General features: G+C 50.9%; 3 protein-coding genes across 14 annotated transcripts in view; 2 read left to right on the top strand and 1 right to left on the bottom strand.

Annotated features, from left to right (window-relative positions):
• Window positions 1–1989: 1989 nt before the first annotated feature.
• Window positions 1990–19626, top strand: ZNF263 (zinc finger protein 263). 4 transcript variants are annotated; one of them, XM_047087368.1, is made up of 7 exons: window positions 1990–2897; window positions 3786–3966; window positions 4429–4502; window positions 4781–4907; window positions 6766–6882; window positions 17507–17617; window positions 17706–19626. In XM_047087368.1, exons 1-7 carry the CDS (start codon window positions 2511–2513, stop codon window positions 17789–17791), a joined length of 1083 nt encoding a protein of 360 aa, XP_046943324.1. In that variant the 5' UTR covers window positions 1990–2510; the 3' UTR covers window positions 17792–19626. The 4 variants fall into 4 exon arrangements, with proteins under 4 accessions (XP_046943324.1, XP_046943326.1, XP_046943325.1 ...); XM_047087370.1 differs by lacking the exons at window positions 17507–17617; window positions 17706–19626 and adding an exon at window positions 15700–15746 and having other exon boundaries at window positions 1992–2897; XM_047087369.1 differs by lacking the exons at window positions 17507–17617; window positions 17706–19626 and adding an exon at window positions 7768–7939 and having other exon boundaries at window positions 1993–2897.
• On the bottom strand, window positions 15396–18419 carry TIGD7 (tigger transposable element derived 7). The gene is made up of 2 exons (XM_047087371.1): window positions 18341–18419; window positions 15396–17222 (listed from the first exon to the last, which is right to left on the bottom strand). Exon 2 carries the CDS (start codon window positions 17209–17211, stop codon window positions 15565–15567), a length of 1647 nt encoding a protein of 548 aa, XP_046943327.1. The 5' UTR covers window positions 17212–17222; window positions 18341–18419; the 3' UTR covers window positions 15396–15564.
• A 1299-nt stretch (window positions 19627–20925) lies between the features above and the next one.
• ZNF75A (zinc finger protein 75a) overlaps window positions 20926–27964 on the top strand; it is a 46067-nt gene continuing 39028 nt past the window's right edge. For 2 of the 9 annotated variants that reach the window (XM_047087236.1, XM_047087240.1), the window contains exons 1-7: window positions 20926–21039; window positions 22620–23138; window positions 24301–24466; window positions 25099–25190; window positions 25466–25592; window positions 26658–26749; window positions 27087–27213. In XM_047087236.1, the coding sequence (XP_046943192.1) occupies window positions 22731–23138; window positions 24301–24466; window positions 25099–25190; window positions 25466–25592; window positions 26658–26749; window positions 27087–27213 (1012 nt within the window). In that variant the 5' untranslated portion in view covers window positions 20926–21039; window positions 22620–22730. Of the gene's footprint in view, window positions 21040–21904; window positions 21984–22619; window positions 23813–24300; window positions 24467–25098; window positions 25191–25465; window positions 25593–26657; window positions 26750–26997; window positions 27214–27964 lie in introns of those variants that run through there. The other 7 variants (XM_047087234.1, XM_047087235.1, XM_047087241.1 and 4 more) reach the window with 6 other exon arrangements.

Genomic DNA, 27964 nt, shown 5'->3' with positions numbered 1-27964 from the left:
GGAGCCCCGTATCACTGAGGACAAGAAAATAGAAGCAAGTAAAATGGTTACTGGAGGGCATACTTACTTCCCTTAACTTACTTTTCACCGAAGACCTAAACTAGTGGTTCTTAATCTTTTTGGTGGTTTTGAGAACTTGATGGAAGCCATGGATTTGCTTCCTAGAACATACACATATACATGCAGTATTGTATAAAGTAACAGAAACTTCAGAAGATCTCCAGATCCATCAGTGGGACCCTCTAGAACTGTGATGGCCAAAACAGTAGCCACTAGGTGGCACTGAGCAACCCGAGCTGCGTTTCAGCAGCCCCGCAAGTTATACTGGACAGTGCTGCTCTATAATTTCATGGACTCTAGGTTAAGAACTCCTGCCCCAAATGACCCCCTGTAGACCCACTGGCCTGTAACCCCACTCCTAGTAACACACCAGCTATTTTCTATGTTTGAATATAGATATGCCTCAAAAAACGGAGGAAGAATACTAACAGTAATTTTGAATAACGGTCCATCTTGCTTCAAGTCCCCATTAATAACCTAAACCTAGCAGATGATTCATTCTTCCCATCTCCAGGTATGTGTAGTTTCGCAAACATTCTCATGCCCCCACATCCTGCAATAAAAATCCAAGTGGCTTTTCTGTGACATAGGGTGAGACTTCAGGAGTTTACTGTGCATTACTAACATTCACTGAGTTCGTACTAATTGCCAGGTACCGTTCTAAGCATCCTACACGTTAGCTCATTTAATCCTCACCAAATATAAAGTGAAGATAGTCTTATCCCCTCAAAACAGATGAGGGAACTGAAGTTTGGGGGTCAGTGAGATTGAGTAACTTGTCTGAGATGACATAGTAAATGTCAGCGAAGTGACTTTTAGGTTAGAATCTGTAGTCTCCTGAAATATGTCGAAAACAGGAGAATGGCCTTAGAGGATTCTGAGGTCACATGTCTCAGCAAGGGTTTCTGAGATGGACCTATACCGGCCTGTGTGCTGAGGCTGCTGAGGTCACATTTGCCACAACAGCGGTGGAGCCCTTTCCCTCTAGTGGAACAAGAAAAAACGGAAATACTCAGGACTCTCTCCACCCAGTCGTCCAAAGCCGGCCTCTCTGTCCCCACTTCACCCTTTTTACTATTATGGCAGCCTGAACTTTAGCGACAGACTAGCTGCGTGACCCTGGACAAGGGTGTTCGCTGACACTCGGTGCCGTTGTTACAGGGGAATGATAGCATCTACGTCCTACAGTTTTGAGTGCTGTTAGGGTCCAGCTCTATTAGGCAAGCGCTCGATAAAAGGTTACTGGTTGTCACGATTCGCTCCTGCGACACTCTCCGGAGCCCACGGGCCCGACTGTCGCTAGAGGGAAGGGAGGAGCTGAGCCCACTCTCCGGGTTTCCTTCCGTTCCCCGCTCGCAGTGAAGTTCACAACTTGCATCACAAGATCTAGGAGGGAGCTGAATAACGATCCCGCCCTCGCACAGGGATGGACAATAAGCAGCACGTCCCGGGTCCCCAGGAGCGCTCGTGGACGCCCAGCCTCCAGGACCCTGACCGAGCAAGGGATGGCCAAGCGCGCCCAGCCCCAGGGCCCCAGCAGCGCGCCGGAAGCACTGCCGTGGCGCTCCGCTCTCCGTCCCTGCTCCCGGCACCTGCCTCGGGCGCAGGCGCGGGCCGTGCAACGGACTACACCTCCCGGCAAGCCCCGCAGCGACGCTGACCCGGGCCGGTCTACACGCTTCCCGGCCACCCGGTGCCGAGAGGCGGCGGAGAGAGCCTTGGCTTGCGTGCTTCTGAGGCCGCCGGGCCAGAGGGGCTCTCTCGTGCAGCCCGAGTAACCAGAGCGGGTGGGGACTGCCTTTAAATCCGTTATGCCCGGGCCGTGATTCTCAAGCGTGTCTGTGGGGGAAGAGCTTGTTAACAATTCGGGTCGTTTGGCCCCACCCGACACTGACGCGCTGGATTTCGCGCGGCTCGGGTTTTCACTTTAGTAAGCTTTCTGGGAATTCTGATCCGGTAGTCAGCCGGTCACGCCCGCCTCAGGCATGTTTTCCTCTAAACTTAGCTGCCCTGCCTCTCGTCTCCAATTGGCCGTCGCTCGCCCCGTCTCCGCAGACAGCTCTTCCCCTCTGGTTGGTCGGCGGTGAAGTCTGTGGCGAGACCTGACCCAATGGGCGCTAGAGTTGGCAGATCGTGGCCCGGAAGTTGATCCTGAGCCTGCGCCGTTGGCTGTGGACGCCTAAGCGCGCTGGGACTTCCGGCGTGAAGCCGAGCGCCTAGGCTTGCGTGAGTCGGAGACGAGAGTGAGAGCGCGGTGTTCAGCTCCTGCGCTGGGGTGGTCTTGCCGGTTCCTGGATAGGGGGCCGACGCGACGGCGCCCGTGATCGGCTGAGGCCAAGGCACCGGAGCCGGCTGCGCCCGGGCTGAGGCTGGGCTCCGCGGGGCCCGGGAAGCCTTCTCGGGCGGGTGCAGCTGGTTTCGGGGCCAAGGTGCTCCGGAGGGGCCTGAGGATGGCGTCGGGCCCGGGCTCCCAAGACCGGGAAGGGCTCCTGATAGTGAAACTGGAGGAGGACTGCGCCTGGAGCCAGGAGCTGCCGCCGCCAGATCCGGGACCGAGTCCTGAGGCCTCCCACTTACGCTTCAGAAGGTTCCGCTTCCAAGAGGCCGCGGGGCCCCGGGAAGCCCTCAGCCGGCTCCAGGAGCTTTGCCATGAGTGGCTCCGGCCGGAGCTGCGCACTAAGGAGCAAATCCTGGAGCTGCTGGTCCTGGAGCAGTTCCTGACCATCCTGCCCCAGGAGATCCAGAGCAGGGTGCAGGAGCTGCATCCGGAGAGCGGCGAGGAAGCGGTCACCCTTGTGGAGGGCATGCAGAGAGAGCTTGGGAGACTGAGACTTCAGGTGAGAGAGAGAGCTGTCTTCGGTTCGTTTGGCCCCGAGGACTAGGACATCGCGGCCGCCCTGTTCTCCATACGTATGGACTTGGTGCCCTGAGTAGACTTTACACGGGCAAGAGGTCTTTTTATAGTTTAGTTAGGAAGATTCATTCTCCAGGTTTTCCCCGGCAGGACAGAACCAGCAGTGAAGAATGCCCTCTTTCCACATGGAGGCAGGGGGGTGTGCATTCGTGTGACCCCCCCCCCCCGGAGTTAATTCGCAGGGTTCACATCCTCACTCTGGTCTGTAGCAGTTTTGCGACTTTGGGCAAATTACTTAATTTCTTTAGGCTTCGGATTTGCCACGTAGTAAAGTGAGGATGACAAAACATCTTCCTAGGGTTGTTTTGAGGGTTCCGGGGAGAGTATCATGTAGTTTTGACCCCACTGCTGGCTAATAGTGCTACATGGCTGTTAGCTGTTGTCACGTTAGGTTCAGTAGCCCGGTCCCCTCTGCGGAGCTCGGTCGGGTTAACGGTAGATTGAGAAACACGGTTTGGCACTGAGGCTCCGAGGGCACTGGTCCCCGGGGTCGGTCAAGTTGAACTCACCCTGAAGTGAGGAATGGAAGCCTGTAGATACAGTGGGGGCAGGGGGAGGAGGCAAGAGGGAGTCAGGTGTGTCAGAGAGCTGTGTGGGGAAGGTGTGCCCCGGGAGCGGACATCTTCCGCTCCGATGTTCTCCAGCACTCATGGGATCAGAAAAGCGTTAAGTGGAAACCATCCTTCTCTCTTGCTGGACCCAAAGGGATCGCCGGTAGTTCTCCGTTGAAGGCTTGCCCTCAGAATTCTGTACTGACCTCCCTTCCTCTCGGGCCCTGTTATGATGATGAGTGATGTGGGTTGGTTCCCAGGTCACAAACCATAGGCGGGGAACAGAAGTGCTCTTGGAGGAGCCTTTGCCTCTGGAAACAGCACGAGAGTCACCGAGCTTCAAGCTGGAGCCAATGGAGACTGAGCGAAGCCCTGGCCCCAGGCTGCAGGAGCTGCTAGGCCCCAGCCCCAAAAGGGACCCCCAGGCTGTAAAGGAGAGGGGTGAGGAACAGTTACCTGGGCTGGGGGGAGGGAGGAGGGGCTTCCGGGTCGTTCCCTGACACCAGCAGGTGGAGTAGCACCGCCTAGGTGAGGGAATTTCTGACCTCAGGGTTCCCAGGCGTGGAGTCAAAGACCCAAAAATGGTGGTCTGGGTTCTTTGGGGGATGGGAGCGGGGGCGGGGGGATCTTTAAGTAAGCCCCTGTGTATGCAGAACAGAGACATTTCGAGCTTTGAACGATTGAGGGCTTGACTGCTGCAGGCCGGCGGGGAAGTTGCCTGGGGCTCTTTGCCCACCTCCGCCATTTTGGATATCGCTTTATGACGCCTCCGTTGCCGCCTTTTGCTCATTGTTCGATCCTGAGCGGAGACTGGGTGTTGGGGAACGGATACCGTGTTGTAATAATCCTCGGGCTCCCGAGAATTACAGATGCCTTTCTCATCATGATTTCTGTCACCTTCAGCATTGTCTGCTCCCTGGCTTTCTCTCTTTCCTGCTGAAGGAAACACGGAAGACAAGGAAATGACTGGGCCCCAGGTGATGTGGAAGTTCTCATTGTCTCCCCCCAGCACCCCTCCCCCCAGTTGTTCTTGTGGGGACAGGGTCTTTTTTGCCTCTTGGAGAGGGTCCTTTGTCCCTCACCACGCGCCGCCTCCCCGCCTTCTTTATTTCCTCCACACCCCACTTGTGGGCCTGCACCCTCCTCCCCCATGAAGTGTGTCCTTGGCACCCTGGGTTTTGCCCCTGTAACTCATGACTCTGCTTGAATTGTTCTTGGTGCCTCAGGGGCTAAAGGAGATCTTGTGCTCTTTCAGTTGCCTGAGAGCTTAGAGGACGTGGCTATGTACGTCTCCCAGGAGGAGTGGGGGCATCAGGATCCTAGTAAGAGGGCCCTCTCCAGGGACACGGTGCAGGAGAGTTATGAGAATGTGGACCCACTGGGTAAGGACTTTTTTTCCAGGCACGAAGACTCAGCCCTTTCTGACCCGTGGCCTGTCCCTTCGCCACTCCCTTCCTGGACATAGGCTCTGAGTTTTGCCAGAAGACCTCCCTTTCTCTAAAGCACCCCGGATGAGGATCCGTTAAATATCTGGCGGTTGGCACAGTTGGCAAACTTACGGCCCCCAGCCGCCAGAGCCAAAGGCAGGGACTCTGAGTTTTAGTGGACTTCCCGGGGCAGAACAAATCAAATCCGCTGACAATCCCCCCCCCCCCGCCCCCCGTCACACACACTCTCTGTTCAGCCTCCCCCACCCCTCCATCGCACACACTCTCCGTTCAGCCTCCCCCACTCCACCCCCCATCGCACACACTCTCCGTTCTTGACGCCTTGCGATTTTGAGATGCTTATTCTTCTGGTCTCACTCATATTTTCTATGCTTCGTTAGTATTCCTAGGCCCTTCTCCACCTTTCGGGGGGCACTGGCATCAACATTCCAGCTCAGCAGCTATCCCAGCCCTTAAAAATTCAGGAAGGAGGGGGGAGGCCTTTTGGGAATTTGAAAATTTTTATATATATATAAATATATACATATATTATATATATATATATACACACACACACACGTATATAATGGGATAAATAAGATGTATCTATGTGTTAAACTGTTATGCAGAGATTAAAAATGATGCCTATGAAATATGACAAATGACAGTTGGATCTAGGTAGAGTGTATACAGACACTGTGTAATTCCTTCAACGTTGGATGTATGAAAATTCTTACATTAAAACGTTTTGGGAAGTCTTTTTTTTTTTTTTGATTCGTTTTAATGCTTTTATTTATTTTTGAGACCGAGAGAGACAGCATGAGCAGGAGAGGGGCAGAGAGAGAGGGAGACACAGAATCCAAAGCAGGCTCCAGGCTCTGAGCTGTCAGCACAGAGCCTGACCCGGGGCTCGAACTCACGATCTGTGAGATCATGACCTGAGCTGAAGTCGGACGCTTAACCGACTGAGCCACCCAGGCGCCCCGAAGGTTGTGGGAAGTCTTAAATAACAGCGATTCTGTGTATGTTACGATTGTAGCCATACTGACACCTGGTAGGAAAGAGTCACACTTTGTTTTCATACATCTGGTCTTTGTAAAAAGAGGCACAGTTATCAGTTCACTTGCAGTAACTCTGCATAGGGGTCATCGCTGGGTTTGGTTCCCTTCACTGGGACCTTCTCCAGGCTGTCCATCACCAGGCCATGGTTTGGTGCCCTGAGCTGAGCCTAGCTCTCAGTGCTTCGTGGGAAGAGAAGTTGGGGTCACGAGTTCTTGGAACTAAACTGTTTAAAGTCCGAGTTTGTTGGGATTGGTGTGAGGTTTTAGTTTTAGCATCGCACAGGAATGGCGCTCCTAGGCTTTAACCTCCGGGTCATCTCAGAGCCCCAGATTCCTTTCTGATGGCCCACCACGTTATATTTTATCCTGGAGTTGTCTTGTGGAATGTAGTTCTAGTTTATATTTATCTATGAGAATTGGGGCTCTTTTATAATATTAAACTAATTCCTCAAGAACTGATCACTCTAATCATGTTTGGTTGTTTTAATTACAAAAGTGCATATTCTCACTCCAAAATATCCCAAGTACTACAAAAGCGTAACAAGAAAAAAAAGTCATAGTCCCCCTCCTCCAACTTCTTTCTCTGGAGATAACCACTGTGAACAGTTTAGTGTATTGTCAGACTTACTACTGTCAGACTCCGTGTGCCTTGTGTGGATATGTCCCCTAAGCGTAGGGGCCAAGATTATCTTTGTTTCTTCTGCCTGGTAGAGGAAGTGGTGACAGACATCTGTTTCTTTCATTGTGAACAGAGGCTCAGGTTCCCAGTCGGGAGGCCCTAAGTACCCAGGTGGAACAAGGAGGAAAGCCATGGGATCCCAGTGTTCAGACTTGCAAGGAAGGCCTGAGTCCCAGAGGCCCAGCTCCAGGTAAGAAGGAATGGAGGTGAGCAGCCTGCCCAGCTAGACTCCCACTGTTGGGAGGGAAGCCCTCAAGGACTGGGACGGAGGGCTAGCCCCCCACCGCTGCCAGGAAGATGCATTGCTTCCCGTCGCCCCACTGCCCATTTCCATCCCACGGTGCCCAGTGTAAGGGGGCACTCACTCCTGGGGCCCGCCCCAGTCCCAGCCTTGCTCCAACCCACCCATTTCCACAGGGCAGAAGCCAGAGGCTCAGTTGTAGAGGGAGTCGGGGGCCTGTACAAGCGAGTTCGGGACTGGTCTGAGCTCTGTTCCTTTGCGACGGCCCCACCTTTTATCCTCTCTAGGGTATTTTACCTACATGGGGAAAATGGGAAACTGAGATAGAACCAGCCTTTCTGGATGTCTGCCCTACAGACGTCTGGAGGAGCAGATCTGTGGGATTTCCTTTTGTCTCGTGTAGGAATAATGTAGGGGTTTGGTTTCTCTCGCTCTGCCAGGAGAAGAGAAGTTTGAGAACCAGGAAGAAAGTGCTCAGTCCCTTTCCCCCGAGAGCGCCCACCCGCAGGCGCTGCTGCCTGGCCAGGCCAGAGGGGAGGTGCCCTGGAGTCCTGAGCAGGGAAGGCCTCGGGACAGGGCAGAAGGGCACTGGGAGCCTCCCCCAGAGGAAGGGATGGAGCCGTCCTTAGTGGGGGCCACAAGTTGCAGAGAACAGGGGCGACCGAAGGAATCGCAGCCGAAGAAGCTCCACTTGTGTCCCTTGTGTGGCAAAAATTTCTCTAACAACTCGAACCTAATTAGGCACCAGAGAATACATGCGGCAGAGAGACTGTGTGTGGGTGTGGAGTGTGGCGAAATCTTTGGTGGGAACCCACACTTTCTGTCACTACACAGAGCACACTTGGGAGAGGAGGCGCATAAGTGCCTGGAATGTGGAAAGAGCTTCAGTCAGAATACCCACCTGACTCGCCATCAGCGCACCCACACGGGGGAGAAACCCTACCAATGTAACGTATGTGGAAAAAGCTTCTCTTGCAACTCAAACCTTCACAGGCACCAGAGGACGCACACAGGCGAGAAGCCCTACAAGTGCCCCGAGTGTGGGGAGATCTTTGCTCATAGTTCCAACCTCCTTAGGCACCAAAGGATTCACACGGGGGAGAGACCTTATAAGTGTGCCGAGTGTGGGAAAAGTTTCTCCCGCAGTTCGCACCTCGTCATACATGAAAGAACTCACGAGAAAGAGAGGCTTTACCCCTTCTCGGAGTGTGGGGAAGCAGTGAGTGGCAGCACCCTCTTTCTTAGCAACCATGGAACCCACAAGGCAGAGAAAAAACTCTTCGAATGTTTGACCTGTGGGAAAAGCTTCCGGCAGGGCATGCACCTCACCAGACATCAGAGAACACACACGGGGGAGAAGCCGTATAAGTGTAACCTTTGCGGGGAAAACTTCTCTCATAGATCCAACTTAATCAGGCACCAGAGAATTCACACGGGAGAGAAACCCTATACCTGTCATGAGTGTGGAGACAGTTTTTCTCACAGCTCCAATCGCATTCGTCACCTGAGAACCCATACGGGAGAGAGACCCTATAAATGTTCTGAATGTGGAGAGAGCTTTTCTCGGAGTTCACGCCTTATGAGTCACCAGAGAACTCACACGGGATAGAAACAGCGGCATTTCTTTTTGGCCCAGAGAAGGTGGCCTACTCAGAGGGTCCTGTTAAGAGCTGGTATTCTTTGCCCAGCCGACCAAATCATCTGTTTTTAAGGTAATTACTGTAAAGAGGATCAAGGTGGGGGTCACTGTGAGGGAGGTGCAGGGGCAGCAAAGGCTTAGCGTAGAACTAGAACGCAATTCTGTCCGAACCCCTGAGGGTGTCAAGTCTTTGAGGTGACCTGCTCCGGACAGAGTCCTCTGTGAAGTCTCATGTCCCAGGGCACACTGACTGCCTTGGTGTACTTAGGCGGGTTGTGACTTGGGTGCCTTACCGTGTCCGCTGTCCGTCCCGGCAACTTTGGGGATTCATGTGATTTTCTGATACTGCTTCCTCACTTGGAATGTTCAGCGGGGGCACTTGGGCTCCTGAGGCCCTTGGGACAAAAGAAGGGCGGAGCGTTCTGGAAACCAGCTCAAGGCAACAGAAGACTGGTTGGTGAGTTGCGGCTCCCTGAGAGCCCTGGCTGGGAAGCCATGGGCAGTCCGGGGCCGTCACCACAGCGCCACTCTGACCGGAGTGCCCGCGCCCAGGCCAGGCATGTAAACGTCACCTCAGGCAAAAAGGAACCAGAGACCTGAGGGAGGTGGTGAGAAGGCGTTCGCAGTTCGGCACAGGTGGCGGCAGAGGAAGCCAGACTGTGGATTAGTTCGCCCTTGCAGAGATTAAGACTCAGTCCCCCCTCTGTCCAAGAAAGAAACAGAGCTCTGGAGTCTTCAGAGGGTTCCACGAAAGATGGGTTCCCTGGGAGGCTTTGCAAGTGTGGACCCTGGGGAGATGAGGGATCTCGCTTTTCCTTGTTGAAAATACGTTCGGACGGTAATAAATGTCTTCGGGAAATAAGAAAGTGTGTGCCTCTTCTTTGAGGACCTTTTGTCTTGGCCTCCGGTGTTGACTTGTCTCCTGTCTGCTTTGGCTAGAGGACCTGCTTTTTCGGTCTTCCTGGGTTGGTCAGAGAAGGTTCCGATGAGGTTGGCCGAGGACAGATAAGGTGGGGTGTGGCCCTGGCCGGGCTCCAGGTGAGGACCCCTTTGTGGTAACAAAGGGTCACGCCTGGTAGCTGTTTGGGGTCATAAGGGTCTTCTAGAAGGTTTCTTTCCTTTCTGTGGTGGACAGCAGTAAAATTCTTTGATTCTTTGTTGGGAGTGTTTACTTTCTTGTGATGAAGCTGAAGGAAAATCTGGCTCTTCCGAGCCTGCATCTGCATATAAGTGAATTAATGCCCATTGATGGAGGGAAGATACAGGGGAGGGCACATTTTTTTTTTTTTAGGGGAAGCATTCTGTTTCAGAACGGGGAATTCTAGGAGTGTGTTGTCATAAGAAAGAGGTAGAATACCAGTAGTCTAGGAGTAGGAAAACCTCTCAGGACTTGGCCCTGGAGGAAGATCGCTAACTGTTTTCTGGGAGAGGAAGAGGGAACATTACCTGGCAACTGGCTACCAAATTTATCGATTTTAAGCGAGGGAAGCAACCCTGCCTACCCCTTTCCCGCATTTCCATATCAGCCTTGTCTCGGCCCTGCCTCAGCTTAGTGGGAGTTTTTCCTTCGTTTCCTGAGCTGATTTTTAAAAATCTTTGTTTGTTATTTCTCCTCCTTTCTCCACAAGAGGGCAGGGATAATGCAGGGGTTGAGGGGCAGGGGAGCGTATGAAGATTGGAGAGCTTAATTTAGGACCCTTGTAAGAGCAGGACAGGGCTGCTGGGCTGCTGATGGCATGAGATTGGGTGGGTGATGTCAGGTTGATGTTACGAAGCAGTCTCTCTGGTTAAGACTGCAACTGGGGTGCCTGGGTGGCTGAGTCGGTTAAGTGTCCAACACTTGTGATTTCGGGGCAGGTCATGATCCCAGAGTCGTGGGTCAGGGAGCCTGCTTAAGATCCTCTCCCTGTCCCTCTGCCCCCCCCCCCCCGAGACACGTACCCACTGCACACTCTGTCAAAAGAAAAAAGCCGACGTTGCCATTTACGTGGATTGTCAGTCTCACGAGAATGGAAAGCACCTCTCCCTTTCACCCCTCTCTCCCGTAATATCACCCATGCAGACCCTCCGACGTGGTCCACCTGCTGTTGCGCCTACTGGGAGCACTGAAGCGTCAGGCTAGAGCAGTGAGGGCCCCCAGGAGTTTACTTCTGGCACTAAAAAGATTTTCCAACAGGAAAAGTCCCAAGTCCCAGCCTCCAGGCTAGCTCCCCTTCCAACAAATTCACAAGCAGAGCTGTTGTCTGTTTTAATGAGATGATCTCACAGAATATGGCATGTCAAACATTGAGCTCCGCATCTGGCACATAGAAAGTGCTCGTTTATTCATGTCATCTGTGGGCAGATAATCCTGGCAAGACTCTTCTAAGCCCCCTGCCACTACTACCAACGTAAGACCTGCTGGCAGAAATTTCAGGGAGCAGTCTGTTAACTGCGAGGCGGGATTGATGATTTCTTTCCTTGTGGTTGTATCACAGCAGGTCAGAGGTCCTCCGCATAGGCTCCCGTGAGGTCACTGCAAGGGATGGCCAAGTGTGTGCTTTTTATATTCATATTTTTATGTTGCACACACATATTTTACATTTAGCCTCTTACCCACTAGTCCTTGAAAAAGAAACCAGAACAGTCTCCAAACTGGTTCTTAGGATAATGGGAGACTGACACAGGGGCAATAAAGACCCTTGCTCCCTCAGCCCATATGGGTACAAACTAGACCTGGGAGGTAATGTACTGACCCTGAGCACTAGCCACAGTCCCTGTAGCAGAGGTAGCACAGACCAGCAGAAGGGCTCCTGGGTGGAGGATCAGTACCACATTTAAGCACTGAAAAGGCCTGGCAGAAGCAGGTTAAGAGCAGCAGGCCAGGGGTGCCTGGGTGGTTCGGTCTCCTGATTTCAGCTCAGGTCGTGATCCCAGAGTTGTGGAATCCAGCTCCACGTCAGGCTCTGCTCTGAGCATGGAACCTGCTTAAGGTTCTCTCCCCCTCTGCCCTGCTCACACACACGTGCTCTCTTGCTTGCTCACGCTTTAAAGCAACAACAAAAGCAGCAGGCCACACGTCACTGAGGACAAAGCTTGTAAGGCCAGAGACTGGAAACAGTGAAACCCTAAACATTTTTTTTTCCCCCAGAAAAACTCCTTGGAAATCACTAAAAGTTTTTATTGCAGTAAAGAAATTGATGGGTCTCAATATCATAATCTGAACTTCCAGGTTTTGTACTCCCAGCCCTTTTAAGAAGAGTTTACTACGTGAATCATTACACTGTCAACTGATAGGATTTTGGAAAGTGCAAAATCCCCTCCACTGCTTTAAGACTTCTAATTTTTGAAAATATTTCACAAGCATTTGAAACAACTAAGGTAAAAAGTTCTTAATGTGTGTTTCAAGAAACAAAGTAGCAAATTTATTACTGCTAGTAGACTAATGTCTTTGGGTGTCAGGAGCTCAAAGATATCAAGATGAATTAAAGCAAAAGTGCATTCATTACAAAAAATATTAGTGCATTTATCCTTTCAGCCTTCGATCCAGCTTGCCAACACTTCTAGATTTAAGAATGGACTCCCATTCTTGAAAGGGAGACTGATAACTTTTTCTGATGTGTAATTTTTACCCAGAGGAGCTGTGTGCTGCCTGATGTATGCAGTTAGGAGGCAGTGGGAATGGTCGAGGTATATTCAACAATGACAAAACGGTTGATTGAAAAATCCCTCAGACCACCAAGAACTTCGGTCAAATCTTCCAGTTAACATCCTCAATTTAGCTGTCCCAGAAGCTATAGTCAGAAGTCAAAACTGGGAACACACCGGGATGCAAACCTGCTCCAGGTCTGATTTCCCCAGGCAAAAAGGGGAAGGGAAAGAAAATGAAATCCTGGTATGTTTTTAAATTTTTTTTTTTTTAACGTTTATTTATTTTTGGGACAGAGAGAGACAGAGCATGAACGGGGAGGGGCAGAGAGAGAGGGAGACACAGAATCGGAAACAGGCTCCAGGCTCCGAGCCATCAGCACAGAGCCCGACGCGGGGCTCGAACTCCCGGACCGCGAGATCGTGACCTGGCTGAAGTCGGACGCTTAACCGACTGCGCCACCCAGGCGCCCCTAAATCCTGGTATGTTTTTGGACACAATGTGGAGTCGTGTTTGCCTCTCCATCCCCACCTGCCCTCAAGGCAGGAAAACGTGCTAGAACCGCCGTGTGAGTCCCTACCTCGAAGGTGAAGCTGCCCTTGAGCCGCCCCCCCAACCCCCCCCCCCCCCCGCCGGCTCTTCTGGGAGGGGGCCAGCTCAAGTTTAGGAAGACCACCCCGGCCACCGGAACAGCGGTGAAGTGCCTGAGTTTCTCGGAGGAGCTCTAATCCTGAAAACGTTACTTCCAGAGGCAAAGACTTAAGTCCCTTCCTAGGCTTGGGCAAAGCCCAGCCCGTCGCGCCTCGGGGAAGGGACGCGGCGCCCCTAGAACCCCCCGCCGGAGTGGTCCCCTCGAGGACCGCTCCCGCGCGGGGCCGGGAGCGGGGGGGCGCTCGGCGGCCGGGTCCCGACAGACCTTTCGTCGCCCCGCGCCCAAGCTCTGGGGCCGCTCGGCTCTCGCCCTGGGGCCCGTGACCGCGCCCCGGAGGCAGCGGGCGCGCGCCCCTCTAGCTCGCCGGCAGTCGCTCCGCGGCTGCGCCGGGCCGCGCCTCCGCTCGCGCCCACCCCCTTCGCCCCGGCCGCTCTGGCCCGCCGGCGGACACTCTGTGGCGGCTCCTGGCTGCGCCCTTCCCTCGGGGGCGCTCTCCTCCCGCAGCCCGTCTCCGTCCCGGCCGCTGTGGCCCGCAGGCGGGCGCTCTGCCGCTGCGCCGCTCCCCACCCCCGCTCCCCCGCTGGGTCTCGGCTCCCAGGGCCGGGCCGGGTCCAGTGGCCGCAGGGTTTCTCTCTCCCTCCTCCCCAGCGGACACCGGCGGCGCTACCGCACTCCCGAAACTTCCCCGGTCTCTCAGGTGTGCGTGCGCGTGTCAGGTGTGCGGCGGGCGCGGCTCCCGCGGTCCGGCAGCGGGGCGACCGCAGACCTGGGTGGTGTGGCCGCGGGGAAAGGGGAGGTGCCGGCGCCGGGAAGGGCGGGCCTGCCGGCTGCCCCGAGGCGAGGCGTCGTTGCTTAAATGCGGTGGGAAGCCCAAGTAGGGCCTTAGGCCTCGCTGGTTTCAGTTCGCGCGCCCTGGCTGCCGGCTGAGAAAGGATGGGGACGGGACAAGAAACGAGGGCAGAGAGACTAGAGACGGGTGCAGTTGTCCAGGCAGGGGGTGATGGCAGCCGGGGCCGGGACCGAACATTGGAAAGGGACAAGTGGAGTCAAAAGGTAAGCCGTTTAGGTTTACAGGAGAACCGATTTCATGCGGGCCCAGAAGGAAGTCTAAAATCATAGGATGACCCCGAAGGGCATTGAAAATCTGCCCCGGACCTGTCTTTCCTGCTTTTCTCTGCCAGCTGCCCCTACGGCAATCATCCAGGGACCTTGCAGCTTCCCAGAGACGCGCTCACATCGAAGAGTCTGAGCTCATGCTACCCTTTGCCGGGACTGCCCTGCCACCGCCCTCACTAAACTTTATTTTTAAATGTTTATTTATTTTTGAGAGAAAGAGAGACGGCGCGAGTGGGAGGAGGGGCAGAGAGAGAGAGGGAGACCCAGAATCTGAAACAGGCTCCAGGCTCGGAGCTGTCGGCACAGAGCCCGACTTGGGGGGGGGGGGGGGAGGGGGGGTAGAGAACTCACTAGCTGCGACATCAGGACCTGAATCGAAATCCGAAGCTTAACCGACTGAGCCACCCAGGCGCCCCTGCCCTCATTAAACTTTAAAGCCCAGCTCAGAAGTGACACTTTTGACCCTCTCAGATGCTCCCCCTTTTACCCAAGCACTCACAAAGCCCTCTTCATACTCCTCTTAGCTCTTACACATCGGACGCGGGTGTGCTCCTTTTCGGTTTGTTTCTAATTCAGGTCTAGATGCCCAATACCAGGCTCGGTACACAGCATGCAAAGGCAACGTGCAGTTTCCAGAATTAGTGAATAATTTACAAAAGGGTGTGACTGCCGGTCACTTATTCTGGAAATTTATCACCCACGGGGGAGGGGCGTTTGATGCCATCACTTAAATTTAAAGGAACTAAAAAGCGGTACAGTAAGCTCACCGGACCTTCCCATCAACTTCCTCCACAATCCATTCTACCCCAGGCTTAGAACAAACACTAATGTATTATTAACGCCTAGGCCTAAAGTATGTTCAGACAAAAAGATATAAAATTGTATTTACAATATAATGTGCCTATTTTTTAAATACGTAAAATATACCAAAATGTTAAACTATCATTAGTTGATAGAAGTTGGGTGCTTTTCATCATATATATATATCTATAGATATATATCTATCATATATATATATCTATAGATATATATATCTATAGATATATATCTATATATATATCTATAGATATATATCTATATCATCATATATATATCTATAGATATATATCTATATCTATAGATATATATATCTTCTCTAATCAGCTAATTCCACAATAAGAGGACGGAAACACTAAATAGGTGGTACAGATATAAGAAAGCAGAGCATGTCACACCATTAAACTAAAAACCAAATCTATTTTTCTTTTTTCCTTTTTTAGTCTTTTTAAAAATAACTAGAAATAGCCTATACCTTCCTTGTTATATGTGCTGACTGAGACAGAATGTAATGCTTTCCCAACCATTCCACCTTAGATAATCTGGGACCACTAAACTCCTTATTATGCAGATCCTTGTCTAAAATAGAAGCAAAAATGGATTAACGAATATTTTTATACTTTAAAGAAACACATTTATTTTTAAACCGTATGTTTTAGAAACAATATATAAATGGGCATTGCTGTGCAAAATGAGGTCAGCTGATCAACACAATGACAATTCACAACAATTCTACATCGTATAACATCATAGAACTACAGAAATCTGTAAACACAAAGCCTAATTACTAGAGGTTGAAGGCATATTGAAGGAATCCTTGATAACACGAGGTCTAGGTTTCCAAAAGCTACCAATTCTAGAATGGATTCTACTCTGGAACTGCTTTTTTACTATTTCTCGTTGCATCTCTTTCAGTGTGAAATGGAACCTCTGAAACTCAGGTGTGACATCAACAAAGTCAAGTAGGTAGTCCAAACTCTCTCTTACAGCAGATAACTTAAATCCAGAAGTCTGCTCTTTGGCTCCTCTTCCTTTCTGAGGAACTTCCTTTGTAATTTCACTTTTTGCTTTTGGGGGATGACCCTTTTCTTCATCATCCCCATTTAACCATACCCTCTCATCGGCCAGTGTGGCTTCCAACTCCCCACATTTCTCAAGGATTTCTCCATCGTCTCCATCTTCTAAGCCTTGAAATTCATAGTCGGGCTCCTTTTTGTAAAGGAGATTTTCCCACGCATTCGCTATGGTGATTTGTTTTACTTCATCCCAACTCTTGGCCCAGTTAAAAACTGCACTTCTTACGTTGTAGATTTTAATCTTGGAAACTCCTTTTTCTCCTCTCTCTTGCTCATCATCACTTTCTTCAAAAATGACAAGACTCTCTTCAAGCTGCTTCCACCTATAAAGCCGTTTGCAGCTCAAGATGACACCTTGATTCATTGGCTGAATCAAGGTTGAAGTGTTAGGGGGAAAGAACACACACTTTATTCGGCCATCCTCACTGGTTAGTGATTCAGTGGAAGGGTGAACTGGAGAGCTGTCTAGAAGTAACAAGGCCCTGACGTCCTCTTCATGGAATCTTAAAACGTTAACTTGAAAATGCCTGACCTCAGGAACGAAGTTTTGAAAGAACCAGTCTGAGAACGATTCTCTGGTAAACCAGACATCTTTACTAGGTTTATATATCACAGGTAATGTACTCGCGTCCTCTTTCACGCTTTTGGGCAGCTTTGACTTGCCAATAATGATGGACTTTAACTTATGAGTTCCATCCGCATTTGCACATAAAAGAGCGGACAACCGTTCTTTGTTTATTTTCCGTCCAGGCAGGCAGATCTCTTTTCTGCATGCTGGAATGTTTTCTGGCATCGACTTCCAAAAGAGGTCAGTCTCACCCCCACTGTACAGCTGAGCCAAACTCAGTTTCTCCTCTTGCATAAGCGTGTAGAGTTTTTGTCGGAATGGCTCAACGTTTTCAGAAGCTGTATTTAGGACTTGTTCCCCGCATACTTTTCGATTCCCAATTGCGTGCCTGTTTCGAAATCTAAAAAGCCAACCGGTGCTAGCTTTAAAGTCCGTGCGCCCAAAACACTGTGCGAATCTCTCCGCGGCAGCCTGAAGCTCCACACCTCTAACAGGGACGCCAGCTGAGCGTTTCTGTTGGTACCACATGTACACTGCGTCATCCACATCACCGTATTTGGCTCCTGTCGTCCTCTTTCTCTTCTCAGCCCCTACTAATGGCATGTCCTGCTTCAGTACAAAGTCCAAAATCAATTTCTTATTCTTTTTAATGTCGTAAAATGTTGATTTACTGATCCCAAATTCATCCATTACACTTTTTAGAGATCGTCCAGCTTCAATCCTACTGAGGACCTTCATTTTCTCCTCCAAATTCAATGTCGTATACTTCCCTCTTTTATTCATGCTGAATTTGACTTCAAACAACCCAGCAGGAGGAAAGAAGGGAAAAAAAACCTTACAGTTGGAAAAAATTAAAAGCAAAACACTAGCTCAAAGCCCCCAAAGGCACAGGCATTTGTACGGAGGGGTAACGGGCTAAAAGGGATAAAGGCTCATGACTGAAGTGCTAGTCTAGAGAGAAGGTCTTATGAACTCAGAAAGCCACCACAGTCAAAGCCCTATCTAGCTGCTGCTCCTGCAACACGTTCTCAGAATGACCGTGATCAGTTCTCAGAACCCCACCCTCCTTTCTTGATAGATACAGCAGCACCAGTCAGGAATAACAGGAATACCGGAATACTCTCCCTGACTCAACACAGGAAGAGACACCAGGAGGAGAGGCGAGATGAGGCCACAAGGACAGACCCAGGTGAGATAAGTCTACGTAAAAAGTGGTGGTGCTTGAGAAGGGTGTGGGAAAACCTCAGACGCAAAGACAGAGCAGTCTTGTGTTGCAGAGATGCAGCGTGGCTTCTCCCCTTCCAAGACGACCCAATTTTACCTCACTGCTAGAAAAGAAAGCGGCGCTCATGTTGCTCTGTAAGTAGTGTTCACTGGACGGCAGCAGTGCGTCCGCCCGGATAAAGACTTCAAGCTGTCCTGACATTGGGATGTCTGGAGAGCTGGTATTCCTGACCAGCTGTACAGTATCTTTGGGCGGACAAGAAAGTTAGGAGGTTCCGTCGTCCATGTGAAGAAATCCAACATTTATTACATTCAATATAGCATTCTCAGAGACTGAGTTTTAACTTCCTACCTTCACCAAGGCAATCTGCAAGTACGTAAAAACTGGTGAGTGGCACTTTTCCACTCTCAGAGCTCCTTCCTTGTGTACATCTGGAATACTCACAAGTTTTGTTTTTCAATGGCGCATCTCCATTTTCAGAATTATCAAGTTTCAGAATCCTGGTGTTGCTTATAGATCAATCCAGAAGTTTTAAAAATATCATAGTTAAAATTTTTAAAAAAGATTCGACCTTTCCTTTCTTTTTCTAGATTTATATTAGGGTGCTTAGTAACAGATTTTTTATATTTGAGACTTCACTTGGTTTCTCTTTACTGTAGATTTTGCTTAATGTGAATGAATACTCACTTTTTCCCCTGCTTGAAGAAATTTAAAGGGTTTCTCTACGGTGTTTCTGATCAACTGTCTCCTATAAATCCTTCTGCTGGCAAAGTCTTTGGTAGCTCTGCGAACTCAAATATTCCTTGCAGGTCCTCCTGGCGATGCCCAGTGCCATTCCATGTCCTTACAAATGTCCTACTCTAGGTTAATTTCATTGTTTTCATTCCAGATACACACACTCATGAGAAGTAACAAACACTGCCACTTTTATCCATTTCCGGTGCTATGAAGAAAGAAAAGCATGTCAGAGAAATGAGAAAAATGATTGGCATTTCAGTCATTTTTCCTCTCCTATACGGCACAGGCCGACTGGCTTTCGTTCATTCTTCAACCACAAAGAATTAGCACAAGCTTCTCATCTAGAAACCCAGGAGAGTCCAGGCCGCTAGTTATCTGCTAACATTTGTTGCGAGAAATGACAACTGGTTTGTGGAGCACTGCGAGGATCATGAGAGAATAGGACTGTTATCGGTGTGGAGGCCAATGCAGACTAAGATCAAGCAACTTTCTAAAAGGCAGCTATAAGTAAGGGAACTATTCATCCATAGCTATTATAAATTGAAAGAGAAAAAAGAGAATTTTTTAGCCAGTAGCAGCATTATTAACTCCAGCCAGTCACCCAGCAAAGCCATTCAGCCCACTACGGCACTTGTGTGGTATCTCAGAATAAAGTGTATGTATTTGCAGTCATCGCTGCCCACTCATCATTTTCCAGGTGGTGCACTGACAGGGGAATGTGGTTTCACAAGGAGAATCTCAGGGGACTTTGGTCTGCTACGCAGCAAGAGTGGGCAACGTTGGTCCCAGACTCCAAACTACAAAAATCATTACTGGTCCTCGTTCACTATTCACCAGTTTGTGCCTTGTTTCCTCTTCCTGCTTCACACGATCTCTTTCCCCACTTTTTCTCCCCAGCTTCCCCAACCAACTCCGTACCCATGATATGAACCACACCTGCGAATACTGTGCAAGGGCACCGCCAGCGCAACTTCACTTATTCACTTTAATAACTTCCATTATATGCTCAGCCTTGGGCCTGATGGGCAGGATCTCAATACCAAGAGCAGAGCTGTCCACGGGTTCTGGAAGCCTGGGAAGAATAATTGCTTTTGAAAAAAATTAAGTCCCAACCTGACTCAGATTCCAAGGAAATGAACCTGCTTTGAAACATTCCAGTGACTTAGATGCTTTTTCTTACCGCCTGTGTTGAATCCTTTTCTCTCACACAAAAAGGATCAGAGGGCGGCTCCCGATTCCATCTGAAAGCACCACTAACATAATGGCCTGGACCTGATCTCCCATTTTCATTCCCACCTTAACGTTCCTTCCAGACGAAGTGCCCCGGAAAGAAGCTCCCTCGGAAAGCCTGCGGGGATGCTCCGGGAGTTACTTTATTCAGTGCCATCGCCCCACTCCCGTGCTAGGCACTCCGCGGCAGGTCCACGAGAACTCCTTTTCTAAGGCAAGTCTCCTCCAAATGCAGCCCAGTCACACTTAGTGAAAAGGTACTGCCGATCTTCTCACACCCCAATCTTTCCCAGCTTTCCAGGCTTTGCTCTTCCCTTTCCCTCTCTGTGTGGATGTGGCCCCACTCCCCGGGGCGGGCAGATCCCTCAAGCCTTTTCCCGTTTCTTTTACCATTTCCCCAACCACGGGTCAACTTCCACTTCTTGGAATCCCGCAGCGCTCAGCTCAGGGCTCCCTCTTCCTAGCTAGTGATGGTCGCGAAAGTGCCTCAGTCTTTCGGCCAGACTCCGTGCATCAGAGACCTGGTCCTGCGGACTCTACCGCCGGCTGCACGTCGTGCGCCTAGTAAGTAACCCGCTGCCTGGTGAAGGCTGACACTACAAGAACCCCGAGGATTAGGAGACAGCGACACCTCGAAATACTGCGATCCTGAAAGGTGGGATTCACGAACTCCGAACTCTCCGTGGAACGAATGCCCATTTTACCCAGGCAAGTCTGGCAGAGACTGCGGGGGAGGCCAGATGAAAAGGGGGTTCCCAGCCTCCGGGGAGCATGCCGTAGCGGACAGGCGGGAGCCAGGACCGCAGGGGCCCCAAATCCCAGCCTAGGGGCTCTGGTCGGTCACCGGTGGGGCCCCGGCCGAGCCGCGCCTCCATTTCCCGGTCAGGGACAACTATACACATGGATCCCGTTTCACAGGCTGAAACCTACCTCACGAGGAAAACGTAATCGTCGTGGGGGACGCGCGGCCCAGAAAAGGGACGAGCCCTCTGGGGGCCGCCGATCGTGACCCGGACGGAAGCCCCGGGAAGGCCGGGGACCCCGCGCGCGCAGGGGCGGCCACCCTCGCCGGGAGGGCGCCCTCCCGGAGCGGCGACGCGAGGCGGCGACAGCCGCTCGCCGAGCCGCGCACAGGCCCCTCTAGGCCGCGGCGGGCCGGGACACTCGGTAGCATTAACTCTTTGCCGCCGCCAGGGCTGCACCGGGCGGAAGGCCGCCTCCTGTGCGCGAGGCCCGGGGCCGCGGCGCGGCTGCTCGGAGCCCCTCCCCCGGAAGCGCGTCACTCCGCTTCCGGCCGGAGCGCGGGGTCGAATGGGCGGCCGGCGGCGACGGGGACCTGAGGGCGTGTGCTGAGGTCTGGCCTGTGCCTCGCGGGGCCCGCCTCTGAGCGGCGCGGGGCGGAGGGCGGCGACCTGCAGGTGAGCCCGGGGCGGGGGGAGCGTGGGTCCCGGAGCTCCCGAGGGACACCGGTCGCTGCGCGCCGGGCGGGGGCGAGACAGCCATTGTCCGAGGGCGGCGGCACTTTGCGGGCCCGGCGGCGGGAGCCTGACAGCCGGGCCGTCTTGGGGAACTCCGCCGTCAGGCTCTAAAGGCCACGTCGCTGTCCCCCCTTGCGCAGACGGGGCCGGGGCCGCGCTGGGACCCCGTCGGTCACCGGGGCGGGCCTTGTGGTCGCGGGCTTTCCGGCCGGGCGTCCAGAAGCGGGGCGGGCGCGCAGCCGGCTTTCCCGCCTCGGGGGCCGGCGTCACCGGGCGCCGGGCACCCGGGCGGTGCAGCCTCGGAGACGGCTGCTTCTGCGGGTGCCGAGCTTGGGCAGCGTCCTCGTGCCTGCTGAGCATGCTGGGCAGCCGGGAGCCGGCCACGGGGGAGTACCGTGGCTTCCGGGACGAATTTGGGTGCCGTTCCCGCGGGATCGCTCAGGGAAAGCGAGGCTCCCGAGACTGTGCTCAGCCTCGCCCGGAGGTCTCAGTGACCGTGGAAGAAAGGGCAGGTGGGCTGAAGGGTCACCCTCCTCACCCCCAACTCCCCTCCTCTCCTCTTTTACGACTTTGCCTTTGGATAAACATTTTGTAAGCAAAGGTCCGCCGTTACTGTTCTGGGTGAAGTAGGGAGAGATTTAAAAATGCAGGAACGAATCGCGTGCACGGTGCCCTTTGACAGTTCTTGCAAAGAGGTGCCGAAGGAGAGTGTTGAGCGTCTAGTTGCTTAATTGGGGGATGCTAAGGCTCCTTTTTCCCTAATTACTTTCCTTCTCTGGTGTCGCTTCTCTGTCCCAGGTCTCTTGCCAGTAGGCATACCGTGGAATTGAGAAGGTGGAATGTTCCACGCACTGTGGGCTTCCATCTTCACGACAGCATGAAGGGTGAGAGAGGTTGTACCCCCTTACTATAGACAGGAGACCGGGATGACACGTTAAGATTGAAGAGAAAGTCAGAATGTTCCCCGAATGGTCCCTTGGCATGGGGAAGGTGGGGTAGGAAGCACGAGAGTGAAATCTTTGGACAAGCTCTTTGCAGCCAGAAGCTGTAAGTGTTCTCACTGTCCAACCTTTCCTGAATTGTGAGCATTTTTAGGAAGGCCAAGCCCTCAGTGGACGTTTGTCTCTCAATGAGCTGTGCCTTATTTCACCTGAATAATAGGAGACAAAGGGTCTGGCGGTGGATTTTTAAATTTTTTTAATATTTATTTATTTTTGAGAGAGAGAAACACATGCACAGAGTGAGAGCTGGAGACACAGAATCCAAAGCAAGCTCCAGGCTCTGAGCTGTCAGCACAGAGCCCTACGGGGGGGCCTGACCCAAGAACTTTGAGATGATGACCTGAGCTGAAGTTGGAGGCTTAACTGACTGAGCCACCCAGGTGCCCTTGGCAGTGGATTTTTTAAAGGGAAAGCAAGGCAGGATTTTTCTGTTCATTTGTCTGTTGTTATGAATAGGAGATAACAAAGTTCTTGTGACACTCTCACTGACGTGCACCTTTTTTCTGTTCACTACTCTAGGACGAGGATCGTTTTATTGATTTTGCTCCAGAGCTGACTGGGCCTCGTTTGCCAAAGGTGGTGCTGGCGGGGTGTCCAACACAGGAGTAAAACTGTTCCTACAGCAGAGTAATGATGGTAGATCTGAAGGTGGCTGACTGTTTGAGCCCTCAGATCAGGGCTCTGTGGGAGTGCAAGGGACCTGAGATAGAGAGTTCCAGTCACATTAAGAAGTATACCCCACAAACGGACAGGCTCAGTCCAGAAAGCTGGCGCGAGCACTTCCGGAACTTCCACTATCATGACGCCCCCGGACCTCGTGAAGTTGTTGGCCAGCTTCAGGAATTATGCCGTCAGTGGCTGAGGCCTGAGATCCACTCAAAAGAGCAGATCCTGGAACTGCTTGTGCTAGAACAGTTTGTGACCATTCTGCCCACGGACACCCAGAGCCGGATAAGGAAGGACCATCTACAAAGCATTGAGGAGGCCGTGACCCTGGTAGAACACTTGGAGAGGGAATCTGGTCAAACGAGGAATAGGGTGAGAAGAAAGATTCCTGATTCCCGTGATGAAATTGGTGAAAGTGGATTTGGGTGGGGGCACTTCATTGAGAAATAAGGTGAATTAGGTCACTGTTCCATTGTTCCTTTAGAACAACTGAGGCAAAGCCTGAAACCACAGACCCACAGCAGTAGTCTCAGGTTTCACAGATACTTTCCTGGCCTTCCAGAACGACGGCGTTTGTGATCTATAGAGCCAGGGTGAATGGAGAGTCATAAGCCTAGTATGGCTTGCCCAAGGACATGGGTTTTGAGTTACAAATGAATAAAAGGAAATAAGGAGTTGGAGAGGAAGGGGAGGACCTGAAAAAGGGAGAACACTTAGAAACGAAAAGTTGAGTGGAGATAGTAAAGAGAAGGAAAACCCAAACAACGAAGGAAGAGTGCAAAGGGAGAGAAAAGGAGGCAGAAAAAAGGGAAACGGATTTGGAAATCCTAGCAGAGTAGCTGAGAGGAGAGAGACATTGAGGGATATTGCCCTCTGATTCAAATGAGAGAGCCTCCACGGCGCCCTCCGCAGTTGGTCTTTGGTTCTGCTGGTTCGTGGGAATCCAGGGTGTGTTCTTAGCCACGTGGCAGAACACCAGCTGGCGTCAGGCCAACTGGGAAGAAGACACAGGCAGGCATATGTGTGGTGCCAGAAATCATCTGGAGGTAGGTTGGAGCCAAACTCTCTTCCCCTCTCTTTTCCCATTTCGTCCCCCATTCTCTGAAAGCCTTTCCTGGCCATGGGGATAATCTGGTTGATGAGACAGTTTTCTTTGTTCTTTAATCTTTTGAGAGAATGAGAAGACAGAAAAACATTAAGCAGGGATCAAAGTCAAGAGAGAAGGTCTGTCAGAGTAGCATGATAACAGGTGGCCTATGTAGTCTGAGTTGCACTGTGTTTAGAGGGGTGGGGCCTGCTGTGGTGGAGGGCTAGCGTGAGCCACATTTCTTTTCCTTTTATCCCAATATTGCCACATTTTGTGGAGAATTCTTTTTGAAAAATTGGTCGCCCGTTATTTCTTTAAGCCTTTTTGTCATTTCCTTTAGTGTTGTGTATCTTCTACCATCTGGACTCTTCACTTTTTCCTCCTTCTGCAATCAACCCCAAAACCAAAAATAACTTTTGTGGTAACAGAGGTGGGGGTTATTTCTAGGTTGCCATCCAAGAGCTGGGAAAGGAGGCAGTGCTCTTGAGAGAAACCGCAGAGTCCCAGCCAGTGGGCCTGGCCCAGGATGAAGAATTCTGGAATACATACCAAGGTTTGCAAGAACAGCTGAGCGGGAATACTCATAAAGAATCTGAGCCTGTATGTGAGAGGGGTAAGGCACATCATGATAATTCCCTTATTGGGATCTATGATAAGAGTTTATTGAACCAGAACATTGTGAGCATTTTCTGGGTGCCCAGCTATGTGGATGGGCGGATTCAGCCACGTAGCAATTACGATGTCCCCTAGATGGCAGTAGAGCACCAGCTGTGGGTGAATTTGGGGGTTGGCCCAGGATACAGAAACATCCAGACTACAGAACCCTGGTAATAACACCAAATACTCTGTTCTTTAGAAAGCGATGGTAGAATACGAACACACTTTTGTACCAGGAGACAAATAAATGCTAAAAAAAAAATAGATCTATTGTACACCGGATATCTTGAGTACTTCATTTTCAAATATGTTTAACTTTGCCTAAGTGAGAACAATTTACACCGTGAGAGGGGAAAAAAGGTTTTTCTTACATTTATTCATTCTTGAAGGCTGAGGAACCTATTCTAGTGGCCGGTAGATACTTAGCTCTTGTATATGATGATGAGACCACTCCAGGGCACCACATATACTTGCAAGGGTGTCCTGTCTCTGCTGAAAGAATCGGGATCATCTGTATTTTAGAAATGAGCTGAGGATGTTTATAGACAGAAGCAAGAGAGATTTCCCCTGGCTCTTTTCCACCCACAGCTGTGCCTGTTCACCAGATCTTAGCCTTTTCTGAGAAGACAAACACCAAAGACTGGACAGTGGCACCTGAGCTCGTCTTGCCTGAGTCCCAGGTGAGCTGTGCAGTCCAGCCCTTGAGGGCTGCCTTTCCCCGGGCCCATGACCCACACTGCCCAGCTCACAGGCATGTTAGCCCCAGCGTTCTCCCTGTGAAAATGAGCACCTCCGAGTCTGTTGCTGATCTATTGCCCTTTTTCTTTTCACCCTCTCACTTTAAAAAATATCAAATGCTGTTAATTCGCTGAGTGCCCAGGGTCTACCACGGGCCAGATGGTAGGGCTGCTTCTCTAGTGGCAAGTACTGAGCTGAAGCCCATTCTCTTCTTTAGAGCTTGTTGACATTTGAAGAAGTGGCCATGTATTTTTCCCAGGAAGAATGGGAGTTACTGGATCCCACTCAGAAGGCCCTCTACAATGATGTAATGCGGGAAAACTATGAGACTGTCATCTCTCTAGGTAAAGAATCTCCCTCTCCCGTTGGGTAGAAGTTGAGTAGTCTGTCATGTTCCTGGCTTACTAGGAACGGACTTCAGTGAGAGGCTGTGTTCCAGTAACCGGTTGTTTCTCAACTAGATGGTGTGAGCAGGGAAAGGCATATCCAGATCACCTGGAGAGCCTTTTCCAAATGCATATGCTCCTTCCTTACCCTAAAATTCGTGATTGCTCCCTGCCGTCTCTCCTAAGCTGCTTTTCTTTTGTCTTTCCCATCTTCGTAAAGAGCAGCACTACTCACCCAATACTTGAGGCCAGAACATTTGTGTTCATCCTTTACTCTGATCTTGTTCTCTTGCCGTACTACTGATGTATCCATGTCCTCGGGCTCCGCACGCCAAGTACAGCCTGAGTCTGGCTGTTAGCATCTTGGTCTCATCCAGGGGAATGTGTAACCAGGCTCACCTCAGTACTTCCTAACTGGCTCCTTCTGCCACTGCTCTTAGCCTTCCACAATCTACTTTGCACGCAGCAGCCAAATTTTTCAAGAACTTGATCAGATCATGAGATTACCCTGTTTAAAATGTTGAGATGATTTCTCACACATTTAGAACAAAACCCAAGTTCTTTGCCAAGGTACCAGGAGCCTCCAAGATCTAGCACCCGTTCATCCGCCACTCGTGCCCTTGCTCAGCCCTCTTTATGTACACTGATCTTGCTGTTTCTTGAACTCACCACGTTCTTTTTTACTTTCCCCTTTCCATTCCTTGGCACACTGGACTGAGTTCTGCAGTTGTAAACCTCTAGTTTTGGCCTAATTTTGAACAAGTTATGACATAAGGGGAAAAAACATTTCCTTTTATTGCTTTCACTCATCAAACCAAAGACCGTCAACTGGGGAACCTTTTGTAGAAGCCGGTAGGTGTTCAGTTCTTGTGTCCAGTCAGAAGGCCACTTCTAGGTAACAGGCAACAGTTTTAAAGGTATTACATCTCTGATGAAAGAATCAGGATTGTCTGTCTTTTAGCAATAAGCTAAGGATGTTCATAGTAGTGAGAGACATTTCTTCTGGCTCTTTTCCACCCACAGCTGTGCCTGCTCACCAGATCCTAGCCTTTCCTGAGCAGACAATCACCAAAGACTGGACAGTGGCACCTGAGCTCGTCTTGCCTGAGTCCCAGGTGAGCTGTGCAGTCCAGCCCTTGAGGGCTGCCTTTCCCCGGGCCCATGACCCACACTGCCCTGCAGGTGCTCACAGGCGCCAGTGTTCTTCCTGGGAACCAGGCTCTTCCTACTCTCTTGCTGATCCTTTTGCCTCTTTCCTTTCTCCCCTTTGACTTAAAAAAAAAAAAAAAAAAAAGAAAAGAAAAAAAAAAATATATATATATATAAATGTACGTATACTTATGTTGGCTCTTATTTCGTTCAGTGCCTGACCTAACATGTAGTTCATGGACTGGATGGAAGGGCTGCTTCTCTAGTGGCAAGTACTGAGCTGAAGCCCGTTGTCTTCTTTAGAGCTTGTTGACATTTGAAGAAGTGGCCATGTATTTTTCCCAGGAAGAATGGGAGTTCCTGGATCCCACTCAGGAGGCCCTCTACAATGATGTAATGCGGGAAAACTATGAGACTGTCATCTCTCTAGGTAAAGAATCTCCGTTTCCCATTGGGTAGAAATTAAGTAAACTGTCATATTCGCTGCTTACTCGGAATGTACTCCTGTGAGAGGCTCTGTTCTAGTAACCGGTTGTTTCTCAACTGGATGGTGTATGGGCAGGGGAAAGGTGCATCCGGATCACCTGGGAGCTTTGTCCAGGTGTTCATACACTGTCTAGGTTTCTTGATTGATTTTTTTTCTTTTTCCCCCAAATCTGTTCCTGTCCTATTTTTCTCAACTTAGTAAAGAGCATTTACGCAGTTCCTCAGAGGTAGGAACATATAGTCATTCTTGACTGTGATCTTGCCACCATACCCCATTTTATTGCATCACTGTCTTGTGGCTCAACCTTCACAGTGTAGCCTGAGTACGACCACATCTCATTCCCTTGTGATCTCAGCCTACGGGTTTAAGCTAGGAGCATGTCTAACCAGACTGACCTTGGTACTTTCTGACTGGTACGCCAGCCACCATTCTTGCCCTCCCACTCTGTGTTTTCCACACAGCAGCCAGAATCTTTTAAAAACTGATCAAATCATGATATTTCCCGTGTCAGCACCTTATAATGACTTATCATCACGTTCCGAATAAAATCCAAACCTCACTGAAGTGCTTATTCGGATCCTCCAGGATCTGACCCTACTCACCTCCCTGCCCTCGTCTCCTGCCACTTGTGCCCTTGCTCAGGCCTCTTGATCCTCACTGATCTTTCTGTTTCTTGAACTTGCTACACACATTT

The sequence above is a fragment of the Lynx rufus genome, unplaced genomic scaffold (assembly GCF_022079265.1).
Source record: "Lynx rufus isolate CCGP_SWC_20201006 ecotype Redwood Valley unplaced genomic scaffold, mLynRuf1.p SCAF_23, whole genome shotgun sequence".
Taxonomy (NCBI): domain Eukaryota; kingdom Metazoa; phylum Chordata; class Mammalia; order Carnivora; family Felidae; genus Lynx; species Lynx rufus.
This window is presented reverse-complemented; position numbering and strand designations above follow the sequence as displayed.